Here is a 15,779-nt window from a genome sequence, read left to right on the forward strand (position 1 = left end):
CGGGCCTCAAACTCAAGAAGGACAAATGTAAAATTGGGGTGCCTTCTACAGATTTTCTGGGATTCAAAATTGATGCTACTGGGATTCACCCTGCTGAGTCCAAATTAAAAGCTATTATGCATGCTCCTAGGCCAAAGTCCAAGGCCAAACTACAGGCCTTCCTGGGCCTTTTGAACTTTTACAACTCCTTCCTTCCAAACAAGGCTAGTGTAGCCGAACCTCTTCATAGGCTCCTGGACAAACAGGCAGTGTGGCAGTGGTCACAAAAACATGAAGCAAGTTTCAATGAGGTTAAGGCCTTACTCACTTCTAACAGTGTGCTTGCACATTTCAATGAATCCCTTCCTGTGTGCATCGCTTGTGATGCTTCTCCTTATGGGGTGGGAGCCGTACTAAGCCACCTCAGACCACATGGAACTCAGGTTCCTGTTGCATATTACTCCAGGACCTTGTCTTCCGCAGAGCGAAATTATGCTCAAATAGACAGGGAGGCTTTAGCTGTTGTTGCTGGAATCAAAAAGTTCCATGATTTCCTTTATGGCAGGCATTTCATGGTCTTCACTGACCATAAGCCTTTGTTGGGGCTATTTACCACACATAAACAAACCCCCCAAATCATCTCCCCCAGAATGCTGAGATGGTCTATCTTTCTGTCTGCCTATGATTTTTCTTTACTTCACAAACCTAGGAAAGAAATGGGCCATGCTGATGGCCTCAGTAGATTACCCCTGCCAGTAGTAGAGGCTGACCCTGCACCAACAATCAATATCCTCTCAATTCAAGCCTTGCCTGAGTCCCCTTTAGATGCCAGGGATGTGGCTGCTGAATCAGCCACAGATCTCACACTTTCTCGTGTCCTATCTTGGGTTTTATCTGGATGGCCAGAGAGCTGTCCAGGCACTGAGTTTCAGAGTTTCTGGTCAAAAAGGAACGAGTTATCCACTTTCCAGGGTTGTCTGCTTTGGGGGAGCAGAGTTGTCATTCCTACCTCAATGAGGACTAGGGTCTTAGGTTCCCTCCACGAGGGTCATCCTGGCATTGTACGTATGAAGGCGCTTGCGCACAGCCATTTGTGGTGGCCTGGGTTAGACAGAGACATTGAAGCTAAGGTGCATGCATGCCACCTTTGTCAACGCTCATGCCCTGAAATGCCCCAAGCTCCTGTACATAGATGGGAGGAAACACAGTCTCCATGGTCTAGGGTGCACATTGACTACGCTGGGCCCTTTCAGGGTCAATTCTTCTTGGTCTTGGTTGATAGCCATTCAAAATGGCTTGAGGTTGTACCTGTCTCTTCCACCACCACTGCAAAGACTATTCAAGTACTGAGGGGGATTTTTGCTGCACACGGGCTTCCTGATGTCCTCGTATCTGACAATGGCCCTCAATTCACTTCTTCTGAATTCCAAGCTTTCTTACAGGCCAACATGATTCGTCATGCCACCTCTGCGCCTTTCCACCCGTTCACCAACGGTATGGCTGAACGCATGGTTTGCATCACCAAGGATGCTTTGAAGAAACTAACCTATGGAGACTGGCATCACAGGTTGGCTGACTTCCTCCTTTCTTATCGCACTACACCATCCACTTCTACCGGGAGGAGCCCAGCTGAACTTCATTGGGGGCGCAAACTGACTACCAAGCTTGACCGGTTGCACCCGGACAGACTACCTTCTACAATCACACACCCCAGGGCACCTAGACAACTGCTAGTGGGTGCCCCGGTTTGGACTCGTAATTACGGGCCTGGTCATTTATGGGTCCCTGCCACTGTGTCCAGGGTCACAGGTCCTTTGTCCTACGAGGTTTCCCTGGATGACGGTCGTGTCCTGCAACGACACATCGATCAGCTACGCACAAGATGGGACCTTCCCACTGAGACTCCTGGTTCTTTTCCAGGGGGGAGGGGGACCCCTATGGGCAGAGGGAAGGTTGTGGGCTGCAGCCTATCATTAACGAGGGAACCACAGACAGCTCATTCCAAAATTCCGCGAGTGTTCCAAACAGGAATTCATGGAGTCCAACTAGAACTCAGGCACCAGTGCCTACTCCAGCCAGGGAGTCACCCCGGGGGCATAATCACTATACACCAGCATCATTTAGTACTCCAGTCAGGGAGGATATCCGGGAGCATCCAAACAACCCACACCCTGCAAGAGAGCTGGCACACATTCCGTCTAGTTGGCCAACACTGCCACTGCTCCTAGAAGGGGGCAAGCACATAGGGAGGTGGTCGTGGAACCGAATCCCGACTACAAGACCTCTGGCATCACTCAGGGGGCAAATGAGTTTTGGGACAGTACTGAAACCCTAGTAAGCCCGGTTACAGAACGGGAACATGAGGAAAGACAACCTCTTGATAGGTCTAGGACAGACCTGGGAGGTTCTACAGAGTTGCCCAACAGTGGCAGTCACTTAGGAGGGCCAGAGAGCCTGCAACCAGGCAGGACAATCAGGTCAAACAGAGAAAGAAGCCCTGGCCTGACGAGCCCGGTGGGCAAGCAAGCAGGCCAGGCATTGGAGCACAGTCCTTGGGAATCACCAGGGCCAAGCAAGGGGAACAAGCATACAGCACCCCTCAGTCAAGGGGTACTTGGAAGGTACCCAGAAATCAGAGAGCTAAAAGATCTCCTAAGTATTTAGAAGATTTTGTAACCCTACTGGCAAAACAGAGTTAACAGAGAGTATTCCTGTACATGTAGAAAAAACAAATGGAACACTGGGGAACAATAGAAGCAAAAGAGATAACTGGTACGAAAGCTAGTATGGGTATCACACTCGTATTGGGTTGCATATTATTATTTGTATGATTATAGTCTTAGCCGGGGGGGAAGGGGTGTTATGTCCTGAGCCTGTGAAGGCAGGCTCGAGGCATTGCAACGGTCCCGGGCAAGTGCAAGCTGCCCGGGACCAGACTGGCTGTCGCCAGCACTTGCGCGCATGCGCAAAGTGCAGGCGCACCAAATGTTACAGTTTGGCCCGGGGATCGCCTATAAAAAGGGCAGGGAGACTTGGGCATTGTCGGCGTCTTGTCACCAGTATTCTGAACAGAAATAAAGAGGTTCCTGAGAACTACAACTGCTTCTCACGTCATTGCCATTTCGCTGAGGACTTAACACTCCTCATCTTTTCTACTATCTTCTCCTATGGGTATCCTATTTGTATCTTATGATTATATTACCATATTGTTTGTATGTACACTGATTATATTAATTTGTTTGTATGTACACCAAAAGCTTATGCAGCAGAGACAAATTCTTTGTATGTCCAATCATACTTGCCAATAAAGCTATTCTACATTGTGCATGTGGTCGCGATGGGTCTGACACGCCTTCGCAACTAACAACAACAAATTCTGTTCCATTCCATTCTATTCCTTTGCATTCCATTCTATTCCATTGCATTCCGTTCCATTCCATTCCATTCTTTAGTGTCATACAGGGTGAAGCAGGATGAGGTGATCAAAACAGAGAAATGCATGTATTAGTAAAGGGGCAATAAACATATTTTTATTTTTGAGATCCTCAACAAGTACAACTTGCTTGTAGATAGTCATGCAACTGAAAATGAATAAGCAAAATATTGCTATTCACCACTACAAACCGATACAAACATTTAAAAGTAGTGATGATCTTAAAAATAAATAATAATCTATCAAAAGCTTCATATTCTTGAAAATGTTCAAATGGTGTTGACAGATTTGAGATTAAAGTTGAATTACCCAAAAGTTGTATTTAGTGTATTGGACCCCACAAAGATTGTACTGGAAAGAATGAACATCATATTCATTTACTTAAATGGTCCTATAATCTTTTGTCATTTTTGGGGAATAACGTTTTCATGAAATGAGATCATTTATGGGGCAAGGTTTATGTGATGATGAATTACATGCAGAACCAAAACTTTATAATTTTACTTACTGCTAGAAATTATACTTATATCATGCATTGGGGTGGCTGGAAAAATACTGTAATTCTAAGAAATTTAAAAAGTGATCTTATACTATAGTTAAAGGAATAGCTTTTGGAAATACTTTTAAAAAACAATGAAATATAATAAAAGGTTAAGATAAAATCATAAATTCTGCTTTGGTGCAGGTTTCATGATATTTTAGAATTACATTTTGTATTTGGTTACTTATTATATCCTATGGCATTTTTCAGCAAACCATTGACTACCATGAGTTTAAATATATGGTAAGAGGAATTTTTTTTAGGGGGGAGATTTTCCTTCACTTTTGGTTTATATTTTTTTTAATGAAAGGAGTTTTACATTTGAATTATTATTTTAGTGTATTTTGTTTATTGTTTCTATGTTCTAAAAAAGAACAACCGTATAACACAGGGGTGTCAAACTGCAAGCCCACGGACCGGTTGTGTCATGGCGAAACCACGCCCATCCCATTGCCAGCAATGGAAAAAAAGTTGTGATACATTGTGATACATCACGTGACATTGCACGTTTGACACCCTGGTATAACAGAATTGGAAGGGATCTTAGAGGTCTTTTAGTCCAAACTGTGCTCAAGCATTTCAGACAGATGATTGTCCAATCTCTTCCTAAACACCTCCAGTGAAGGAGCACCCACAACTTCTGAAGGAAAGCAGTTCCTCTAATTAATTGTTCTGCCATGAAATCTCTCTTCTTTCTAGGTTAGTTCTCTCCTCAATTACGTTCCATCCATTGGTTCTTGTTCTGTCTTCAGGTTCTTTGAAGAATAGGTTGACTCCCTCTTCTTTGCGATAGCCCCTTAGATATTGAAACGTTGCTTTCATGTCACACCTACTCCTTGTTTTCATTAAACTAGACATACCCAATTCCTGCAACTGTTCTTCATATGTTTTATGTCCCCTAATTTTGTTTGTTGCTCTTCTCTGTATTCTTTCTAGATTTTTTTTTTTTTTGTATCATGGAAACAAATGGATGCAATATTTTCAAGTGTTTTCTTATCAAGACATTATAAAATGGTACTAACACTTCACATCATATTGATTATATCCCTTTGTTAATGCAATCTATGCCTGCATTGGTTTTTGTGACAGCTGATGCACACTTCTGATTCATATTTAAGTGTGATTGCCCACTTAAATTACTGTGTTTATATGTTCTTAAAATGTTAGCAGAATCCGGAGAATCATTGGGAGGATATTGCAAAGAAAACATAATTGGATTGCACTTCATTTGAGTGTGGCAGACACCCATTAAGGAGCAAAGCCGCCCATCAAACTATGTCTCCGAGGTCAGTAATAAAAATCCAAGATTTATATCTTTTGCTTATAAACTGCATTGTGACACCTCCATACCTCCTACCACTTTTGAATATGGCTACACATTATCTTTCTGAATGGATAGAGGTTCTACAGCAATTCAGAAAGGACTTTTCTCTACCCCTCCTGGACATGAGAAACCCTGAGGTTAGGTACTTTTAAAACTACAGCAGATTAACCGTTCAATTAAGTCTCTTGTTCCTCCAAGGACTTTTGCAAAAGCAAACCCACAGGAATATTTCAATAGAAGGAAGATACAATAATCATTTATGTAAATACAATTCCTAAGAATAGTTGCAACATTTCACAGAGTCAATGTGATGCAATCATTCTAACTCCATAAATAGACAACTGTGTACTGTTTCAGGAGTAAGATTTGATCCAGAAGCAATCTCAACATGAAGATTCTTTATTTGCTCTTTGCATTCTTTTTCCTTGTGTTCCTCTCTGAACCAGGTAAGAAGCTAATTTATTGATAATTTAGAAAGGATAACTCAATCTGTTTTAAACAGTCATTATCTTTGAAAGCAATATACATTATTTCTGAAACTTTTATTCAATCCAGGGCCAGAATTTGCAGAAGATTTAGGAATGAACCTCTGGAATTAAATTTTCATCTTTTAACTACAAATATCTCAATCATTCATGCCTTTTAGGATTTTTGAGATATTGACTGTTGACAATGTGTATGTCACTGATTTTCATTCAAAATTAAAACTAGAGAGCCAATATAATATAGGACATCAAGAAGGGACTGGAAAACCAATTTATTTATTTATTCACTATTCATTTATATTCTATCTGAGTAAAGAGGAAAGATAGCTATACTATACAGTAATCTTTGATCTTGACATATTTAGCATTTGAAAAAATAAATAAGGAATTCTGTAGACTTGCAGCAAAATATCTAGAAGCAGAGAAATTATCTTTTTTCCACATATCTATTATTATTTCCTTAATGTAAAAAGCAAACTCCCTGAAGAAAAGCTTGGCTTTTAAAGATTATGGGTCCTTCCCATATTTTTTGTTTTATTTCATTTCATTTATATATTTGATGGTTGCCATATCCTGAGGGTCCTTTATGCAAGTCACAATTAGCTCTCATATGTATAGTTTTTCAAGAACAGAAAAATGTAACTGTTATGTCCTGAGCCTGTGGAAGCAGGCTTGGGGCATTGCAAACGGTCCTGGGCAGGTGCAAGCTGCCTGGGACCAGACAGGCTGTCGCCAGTACGTGTGCGCATGCGCGGGTGCTGGCGCGCCAAAAGTTGCAGATTGACCCGGGAATGGCCTATAAAAGAGGCCGGGAGTTTTGGGCATTGTCGGCGTCTTGTAACCAGTATGCTGAACTGAATAAAGAAGTTCCTGAGAACTACAACTGCCTCTCGTGTCATTGCCATTTTGCGAAGGACGCAACACTGGCGACGAAGGTGGGATGCCTTACATCGACAGAAGAAAGGTGTAAGCTTACCTGAGTGAGTCCTGAGCGGCAGGAACGGCGTTGACTCGGCAGCTACCCGCCAACCCAGCGAGCATCGGGGGTAGGCTGGCTGATAGACCCTTCCTTTCTACAAAATGGCAAAAATTGGAAGGCTTTCGGAATTCGACATCTCACATCCGGAGAGATGGGAGTCCTACATAGCCAGGGTGGAAAACTATCTCAAGGTAAATCAAGTAAGGGAAGATAGTTTAAAGGCTGCCACCCTGCTGTGCGTTTGCGGTCAAGACGCATTCGAAATCGCTGAGAACATAGCAGCACCTGTACCCCTAGAATCTGTCAGCTACGCAGATCTCAAAAAGCTACTAAAGGAGCACTTCCAGTACAAGATGTCCGTCATCACGTGACGCCACACCTTCGAACAGAAGGATCAACGACCCGGAGAATCAGCCAAGGAATACATTGCTGCGCTGAGAAAAGCCGCTAAACACTACGAGTTCAAGGACCTCGAAGAACGGCTGAGAGATAGATTTGTATGCGGACTAAGGCATAGAGAATTACAGCAAAGACTTTTTGCCAAAGAAGACTTATCATTCCAAGATGCCTTGAGAGAGGTTACTGCAGAAGAGGCAGTGGGCGGCGCCATCAAGAACATGCGGCCGATCTGAAGCACTCCAGATGCTGCGTCCGTGCACCAGGAAGGAGTCCAAAGGAACTCAGAGGAGGATCCTGACAATGAAGTAGACCGTCTCTACCCCATGAAGGAAGGAAAACAGAAAGGAAGCTCTTCAGCTCTCCCCAAGTGCATCGGTTGTGGAGGTCGCCACAAGAGAACTGACTGCAAGTTCCGCTCCGCTATCTGCAGGGCATGCGGAAAACAAGGACACATTGCAGCTGTGTGTCTGGGCCGTCAGAAGGTACAACCTCAGGAAGAATTGCGCCTGAAAGGTACCAGGGTTCCCAGCCAAAATAGGGTGGGGTTTTGCGCTTCGCGAAGAAGCATCTATAGGACAGGCACACACAAGCCCATTAAGATAAAGCTGTCACTTAAGGTGAAGCTACAAGGGGTTCCATTGGCTATGGAACTGGATACGGGGTCTGCACTTTCAATCATTTCCATGCAGACGTTTAGGAAGATTTGTTCTGGCAGCGGAATTCAGGCCAAGTTGAGGCCTTCTGACATTGTGTTAACAGACTTTCAAAACTCCAGAGTGTGTGTTAAGGGGGAGGCCACCTTAACATACAGTATAAGGATTTTGAAGGTCCACTAGATCTAATAGTAGTAGGGGGTGAACGAACGAGTCTCATAGGACTCGATTGGTTTGAGGCCCTGGGAATACATGTCACAGGGCTCAATAGTCTGCAAACACTCGACCTACAAGAAGTCTGCCAAGAATTTGCAGATGTTTTCAGCCCCCAGCTGAGCACATACAAAGGACCCCCTGTGTCATTAAAGTTAGACCCCTCTGTCACTCCCATTAGAATTAAAGCAAGAAGGGTCCCTTTTGTTTAAAAGGTAAAATTGATGCTGAGTTGGACAAATTGATTCAGCAAGGAGTCCTAGAACCTGCCGACTCCAGTCCCTGGGAAACCCCCATTGTCACGCCTCTCAAGGCAAATGGGGATATTCGCATCTGTGCTAATTACAAATGCACTCTGAATAAGGCATTGCAGCAACATGCCTATCCTGTTCCTGTGGTCAGTCATATTCTGGCCTCCCTCATGGGGGGCGTGTTTTTGCAAAGCTTGACCTAGCTCAGGCGTATCAACAGCTGCCTGTTGGTGGTGATGCTGCTATAGCTCAGACCATTGTGACCCATAGAGGAGCATTCAAGGTAAAGAGGTTACAATTTGGAGTAAATGTCACTCCTGAAATTTTCCAAAGTGTAATGGAAAACACACTATGCGGTATACCGGGGGTTTGCCCCTATTTTGATGATGTCTTAATTGCAGGAGACTCTACACACAATTTAGTTGAGAGATTAAGGGCTGTTCTGCTAAGGTTCAGGAAAAAGGGCCTCAAACTTAAGAAGGACTAAATGTAAAATTGGGGTGCCTTCTACTGATTTTCTGGGATTCGAAATTGATGCTACTGGGATTCACCCTGCTGAATCCAAACTGAAAGCCATTATGCGTGCTCCTAGGCCGAAGTCTAAGGCCAAACTACAGGCTTTTCTGGGCCTTCTGCATTTCTATAATTTCTTTCTTCCACATAAGGCTAGTGTAGCTGAGCCTCTTCACAGGCTATTGGACAAACAGGCAGTGTGGCAGTGGTCACAAAAACACGAAGCAAGTTTCAATGAGGTCAAGGTCTTACTCACTTCTAACAGTGTACTCGCACATTTCAATGAATCCCTTCCTGTGTGCATCGCTTGTGATGCTTCTCCTTATGGGGTAGGAGCTGTACTAAGCCACCTCAGATCAGATGGAACTCAGGTTCCTGTTGCATATTACTCCAGAACCTTGTCTTCTGCTGAGCGTAATTATGCTCAAATAGACAGGGAGGCTTTAGCTGTTGTTGCTGGAATTAAAAAATTCCATGATTTTTTATATGGCAGGCACTTCACGGTCTTCACTGACCATAAGCCTTTGTTGGGACTGTTTACCACACGTAAGCAAACTCCCCAAATATTCTCCCCCAGAATGCTAAGATGGTCTATCTTTCTGTCTGCCTATGATTTCTCCTTACTTCACAAACCTGGAAAGGAAATGGGCCATGCTGATGGCCTCAGTAGGTTACCCCTGCCGGTAATAGAAGCTGACCCTGCACCAACTATCAATCTTCTCTCCATTCAGGCCTTGCCGGAGTCTCCTTTAATTGCCAGGGATGTGGACGCTGAATTAGCCACAGATCACACATTTTCACGTGTCCTTTCGTGGGTTTTATCTGGATGGCCAGAGAGCTGTCCTGGTACTGAGTTTCAGAGTTTCTGGTCCAAAAGGAATGAGTTGTCCACCTTCCAGGGTTGTCTGCTTTGGGGAAGCAGAGTTGCCATTCCTACCTCAATGAGGACTAGGGTCTTAGATTCCCTCCACAAGGGTCATCCTGGCATTGTACGCATGAAGGCGCTTGCGTACAGCCATTTGTGGTGGCCTGGGTTAGATAGAGACATTGAAGCTAAGGTGCACGCATGCCACCTTTGTCAACGCTCGTGCCCGAAATGCCCCAAGCTCCTGTACATAGATGGGAGGAAACATAGTCTCCATGGTCTAGGGTGCACATTGACTACGCTGGGCCCTTTCAGAGTCAATTCTTCTTGGTCCTAGTTGATAGCCATTCAAAATGGCTTGAGGTTGTACCTGTCTCTTCCACCACCACTGCAAAGACTATTCAAGTACTGAGGGGGATTTTTGCTGCACACGGGCTTCCAGACGTCCTCATGTCTGACAACGGCCCTCAATTCACTTCTTCCGAATTCTAAGCTTTCTTACAGGCTAACATGATTCGTCATGCCACCTCTGCACCTTTCCACCCGTCCACCAACAGTATGGCTGAACGCATGGTTCGCATCACCAAGGACGCCTTGAAGAAAATTACCTACAGAGACTGGCATCACAGGTTGGCTGACTTCCTCCTTTCTTATCGCACTACACCGTCCACTTCTATGGGGAGGAGCCCAGCTGAACTTTGTTGGGGGCGCAAACTGACTACCAAGCTTGACCGGTTGCATCCGGACAGACTGCCTTCTTCTCTCACACACCCCAGGGCACCTAGACAACTGCTTGTGGGTGCCCCGGTTTGGACTCATAATTATGGGCCTGGTCATTCATGGGTCCCCGCTGCTGTATCCAGGGTCACAGGTCCTCTGTCTTATGAGGTGTCCCTGGACAATGGTCGTGTCCTGCGTCGACACATCAACCAGCTCCGCCCTAGATGGGGCCTTCCCACTAAGACTTCTGGGTGTTTTCCAGGGGGGGAGGGGGACCCCTTTGGGCAAAGGGAAGAGTACGGGCTGCTGCCCATCATTAATGAGGAAGCTACAGACAGCTCATTCCAAAATTCCGCAAGTGCTCCAAACAGGAATTCACGGAACCCAACTAGAACTCAGGCATCAGTGCCTACTCCAGCCAGGGAATCACCCCGGGGGCATAATCACTACTCACCCGGATCACTCAGTACTCCAGTCAGGGAGGATATCCGGGAGCGTCCAAACAAACCACACCCTGCAAGAGAGCTGGCACACATTCCCTCTAGTTGGCCCGACACTAACCCTGTCACTAGAAGGGGGCAAGCACACAGGGAGGTGGTCGAGGAACCAAATCCCGACTACAACACCTCTGACTTCATTCAGGAGACAACTGAGTTTTGGTATAGCACTGAAAACCCCACAAGCCCGGGGACAGAATGGGAAAAAGGGGACAGACAACCTCCTGACAGGTCTTGGACGGACCTAGGAAGTTCTACAGAATCACCCAACAGTGACAGTCACTTAGAGGGGCCAGAGAGCCTACAGCTAGGCAGGACAACCAGGTCAAGCAGAGAAAGAAGCCCTGGCCTGACGAGCCCAGTGGGCAAGCAAGCAGGCCAGGCATTGGAGCACGGTCCTTGGGAATCACCAGGGTGTAACAAGGGGGACAGGTATGCACCACCCCTCAGTCAAGGGGTACTTGACAGGTACCCAGAGGTTAGGAGATCACAGAGAGCCAGAAGATTTCCTAAGTATTTAGAGGATTTTGTAACACTACTGGCAAAACAGAGTTAACAGAGAACACTGAGACTGATAGAACAAGGGAATACCTGACATTAGGTAGTATGGCACTACGCTCGCAATGGGTATGTGTCATTATTGGATGATTAATAGTATTAGCCGGGGGGGAGGGGTGTTATGTCCTGAGCCTGTGGAAGCAGGCTCGGGGCATTGCAAACGGTCCTGGGCAGGTGCAAGCTGCCCGGGACCAGACTGGCTGTCGCCAGTATGTGTGTGCATGCGCAGGTGCTGGCGCGCCAAAAGTTGCAGATTGACCCAGGAATGGCCTATAAAAGAGTCCGGGAATTTTGGGCGTTGTCGGCGTCTTGTAACCAGTATGCTGAACTGAATAAAGAAGTTCCTGAGAACTACAACTGCCTCTCGTGTCATTGCCATTTCGCGAAGGACGCAACAGTAACAGTGGAAATGTTTTCTACATTAAGCAAAGAGGAAAAAGTCCAGAAGAAAATCAAGTCCTGCAGTTAAAAGAAAATTATCTATTCTCATCCAGATTTTCTCCATCCAAAACACCTACTAGAGCCAGCCATTGTAACTCAAGGTTATTTTCCAGCAAGCAAGAATCCATTGTAATAGTGGGGAGAGAGAGAGGGGGGGAGGAGGGAGGGAGGAAGGGAGGGAGGGAGGGAGGGAGAGAGAGAGAGAGAGAGAGAGAGAGAGAGAGAGAGAGAGAGAGAGTTAGAGAGAGAGATCAAAGCAATATCTCCCCTCAGCTACCTCAATAGTTCACACATGCCAGCCAAGTCTTCTCTGAGCCAGGGTTGAGACTTGGCTTGATTTGTGATTTATTTGAGGTGCTGCAAGGTGAGCAGCAGAAACTGATTCATCTAATCAGATGAAACTGCCTGAAGCCACAGGAATTCTGCATTGGTTATTGTTTCTTGGAACCAGAGATGTATGTAAATATCAAAGTAACTTTACTCATCATTTACCTTTTCCTTTTTACAGGGAATGCTGGCCGCCTGTGTCTTGGTGAAGGAGGGAACTGTTATCCCCAATGTCCTTGTAACAGCATCTCACTTGGAGAAGTAGATTGCAATAGGGAACACTGCTGTATAACGTAAGAAAACCCTTTCCTAATAGAGACATTACAGATGTAGATTTGGACAATCTGCCTGATATTTACAAGGCATTGACATGAACAAGAAAAGGGTTTCAAGAAAAATCTTGTGTAGAAAGGAGGGCAGGAAAGAATTGTTTTTCTGGTTTAGGGGACAGAAGGAACACACTTTGATTAACCTATTTTTTATCTCATTTCTATTGCTACTCAAGAAAATAATGCCATATCTATCTACAGGCCTGGATATCTGGCCAATGACCTGGCATCTCCACCTGCTATTGCTTTATCTTCTTTTATATAAATTGCTGTCTATCAGTCTCTAAAACATTTGTGCATTGAATTTGGCAAAAAACAAAAAGCAAATTAAGGATGAATAAGCATTGCAGTTGTATGACTTTTTAAAGAGGGTTTGGGGCAGTATATCCATGGTACTACATGACTCTGTGTTGTGTGTGTGTACATAATCGTGTATATACCTCTTTGTTGTGAGATGTAATGGTTCAGTGGCTTAATGACACTGGAAATAGTCTCAGCTCTGTTGGTTCAAGCCCTAGCATGACAGAGTGCGCTTCTGTTATTCACCTAAACTTCTGTTCACCTATCAATTCAAAAACATGTTTGATGCAAGTGGGTACTACTTCAGGGGGGAGATAAGCTGGTGTTCTTTGCAGTCAGTCAGATTCCTGATAGTTTGAATCTTCTCATTGCTTGTTTGAAGAGCCACTTTTGGTGAAAAGCCAGCTCACCCTCCTGTGGTGCACCTTGGGAAGTGCACAAGTGTGTCCTATAACAGGGCTGGTACCTGGCAAGCCAAACTACTACTCTGCTATAGCATTGTGATCTCCTGGTTACTGTAACAATGCAATAATAATTGTCATCATCATTAGATGTTCAACTAAGTCTGCTGCTCTTCCAAGGGCTTTTGTAACAGCTAACAAACAGGAGTGTTTCAATACAAGGAAGATGCACCATTGCCTTATGTAAGAACTATTTTGCAATAGTTCACTGAGGTAATATGATGCAATCATTATAACTCCATAAATAGAGAGCCATGTCTGTCTCAAGATTAAGATTTGGTCCAGAACTAGTCTCAGCATGAAGATCCTTTATCTGCTGTTTGCATTTCTTTTCCTTGCATTCCTGTCTGAACCAGGTAAGAAACAAGAATACAAAGGATTGGTAACTCACTCCTTTTTAAAGAAATATGATCATCACTGAAAGCAGGATAATCTTCAACATCTTTTTGTTTTACTTTACAGAAATAGCTTTGAACAGTATAGACTATTGACAACATGAGCCTCCAAACATTTGAAAAATATGCTATTGCTTTTTCTTTTGATTCACAATTCTTGAAAGAACTTTATTGGGATTTTTGTTATTGTAGCTTATTTTTGTTGATTTGCTTCACTTTAGTATTGGTTTACCAAATTCTCAGCCAAATATGTTCTATTTGAATAAGGAGGCACAATGGAGAAACAGTTTGATCTACTGATTAGAGCAAAACACTGCAATTCTGCATACTGAGATCTAGTCCAACCTTGGGCCTGAAAGCTGACTGAGTGAATTTGGACCAGTCTCTCTCTCTCCCTCTCTCTCTCTCTCTCTCTCTCTCCCTCTCTCCCTCCCCCTCTCCCTCTCTGAACCTGATAGAAACATTAAGAGAAGAGAGAGAAAGCCAAAGGAAAACCAGGTCCTAAAGTTTAAAGGAAGTTAAACCTTCTCACTCAAGGTTTTCATCCAAAACACACAATGCAACTGGCCACTGTAACTCAGCAAGAATCCAGGGCAATACTGGAGAGAAATATATCACAGCAAGGTCTATCCTTCATGTGAACCAGATTATTTCTTCCCTCCTACATTAATAGATATAGGCTTACCAGCTAATTCATCTCTGAGTCAGACTTCAAGCCTGGGTTAATAGTTGATTCATTTGAGCTGCTGCAGGAGATCAGCAGAAATGGATCTCTGTGGTCAGAGAAAACTTGCTGTAGTCCTAGGAATCCTGCAATTCTTGGAAGGTATTTCCATTCCCACCTTGGATGAATGGTTACAAAAGCTGCTGGAGCTAGCAGAGATGGCTAAACTGACTGTTTTGATAAAAGAAAAGAATATAAGTACTTTTGTTTCTACTTGGAAACTGCTTCTGGACTTTCTGCTTGAGGTGGAAAAAATGATACTATGATTTTGGGGTGTACTGATTAGACTGACTTGTTGATAGAGAAATGGCTAGTTCATACTACTACAGAAATGTAAAAAGCTGAGATTCAATTTTAATGCCTTATTTTACAGCAACAGATGAATTGAAAGTCAACGCCTTTTGTTTCTTCCCCTCTCCTTTCCACATTTCCCTTTTTCCTCTTTCCCTATTGTTGTTCCTTACTATTTGCTTTTTATTTTTATGTTATAAATGAATAAAATTATAAATTGATAAAGGAATCCTGCAATTCTGTAGAAGAAATAGTGTCTTGGAAGGAAAAATGTATTTAAATATCAAGGAATCTTTACTCATCATTTACCTGTCTCCTCTTTTTCGTTTCATAGGGAATGCCCACCACGGGTGTCATGGAATATGCAGGCCCCGCTGTCGTCCAGGCCATAATATTCCCGGGCACTGTCCAGGGCGACAGAGGTGCTGTAGACGGTAAGAAAACTCTCCTCTAATAAAGATACTACAGATACAGTACATAATGAGATTCTCTGCCTGATATTGTTTGCATTCACAAAGCTTTGCAAGGCAAAGAATTTACTTTAAACTAACTTTGATCAACTTATTATTTTTTCTCACTTGTATAGCAGAAAGGGAAAATAATGCCATCTCCATCTGCGATAATGAATAGCTGCAAGATATGGCCAATGACCTGAGATTACCGCCTGCTATTGCTTTATCTTTCTTTATATAAATCAAATTGCTACCTATCAAACTTTAAAACATTTGTGCATTGAAATAAAATTTGGCAAATATTTCTTGAAATAAAGCTAAATGAGCATTGCAGACGTTGTGCAATTTCTTTAAAAAGTACCTGGGAGCAGTATATTCCTGTGACTACTGGTATGAAGAGAGGGGGGGGGCAGAGGGAGAGAGAGAGAGATTATGCTATAATTTCACACAGTCTCATTCTTCCCTTTCAATTTAATTATTTATTGTAGCAATTACTTTGCCATTAATGTCTTCCAGCTAATGTAGTTGCTTGGGCAGAAATAGTATAAAATCAAATTTAAGCTATTCACTAAGATCTTGGAAAAGAGCAGGAAAAAAATTGTTCAGATTATTTTTTCTCAAGTTAAATACCATTGGATACAACTTAGAA

General features: G+C 43.6%; 1 protein-coding gene, 1 long non-coding RNA gene and 1 pseudogene across 2 annotated transcripts; all 3 read left to right on the forward strand.

Annotated features, from left to right (window-relative positions):
• Positions 1 to 953: 953 nt before the first annotated feature.
• Positions 954 to 1,526, forward strand: LOC120309497 (uncharacterized protein K02A2.6-like; the record flags this gene model as incomplete). The annotated part of the gene is made up of 1 exon (XM_039346799.1): positions 954 to 1,526. A coding segment is annotated over one exon (573 nt), but the record flags the coding sequence as incomplete, so codon positions are not given.
• Positions 1,527 to 9,672: 8,146 nt separating this feature from the next.
• Positions 9,673 to 12,443, forward strand: LOC120309493 (annotated as a pseudogene).
• A 1,109-nt stretch (positions 12,444 to 13,552) lies between these two features.
• LOC120309489 lies at positions 13,553 to 15,404 on the forward strand. The gene is made up of 3 exons (XR_005557093.1): positions 13,553 to 13,624; positions 15,013 to 15,112; positions 15,268 to 15,404. It is a non-coding gene; the product is annotated as an uncharacterized LOC120309489 (long non-coding RNA).
• The last annotated feature ends 375 nt before the right edge of the window (positions 15,405 to 15,779 follow it).

Source organism: Crotalus tigris, unplaced genomic scaffold (genome assembly GCF_016545835.1).
Source record: "Crotalus tigris isolate CLP2741 ecotype Arizona unplaced genomic scaffold, ASM1654583v1 scf7180000018026.535452, whole genome shotgun sequence".
Taxonomy (NCBI): domain Eukaryota; kingdom Metazoa; phylum Chordata; class Lepidosauria; order Squamata; family Viperidae; genus Crotalus; species Crotalus tigris.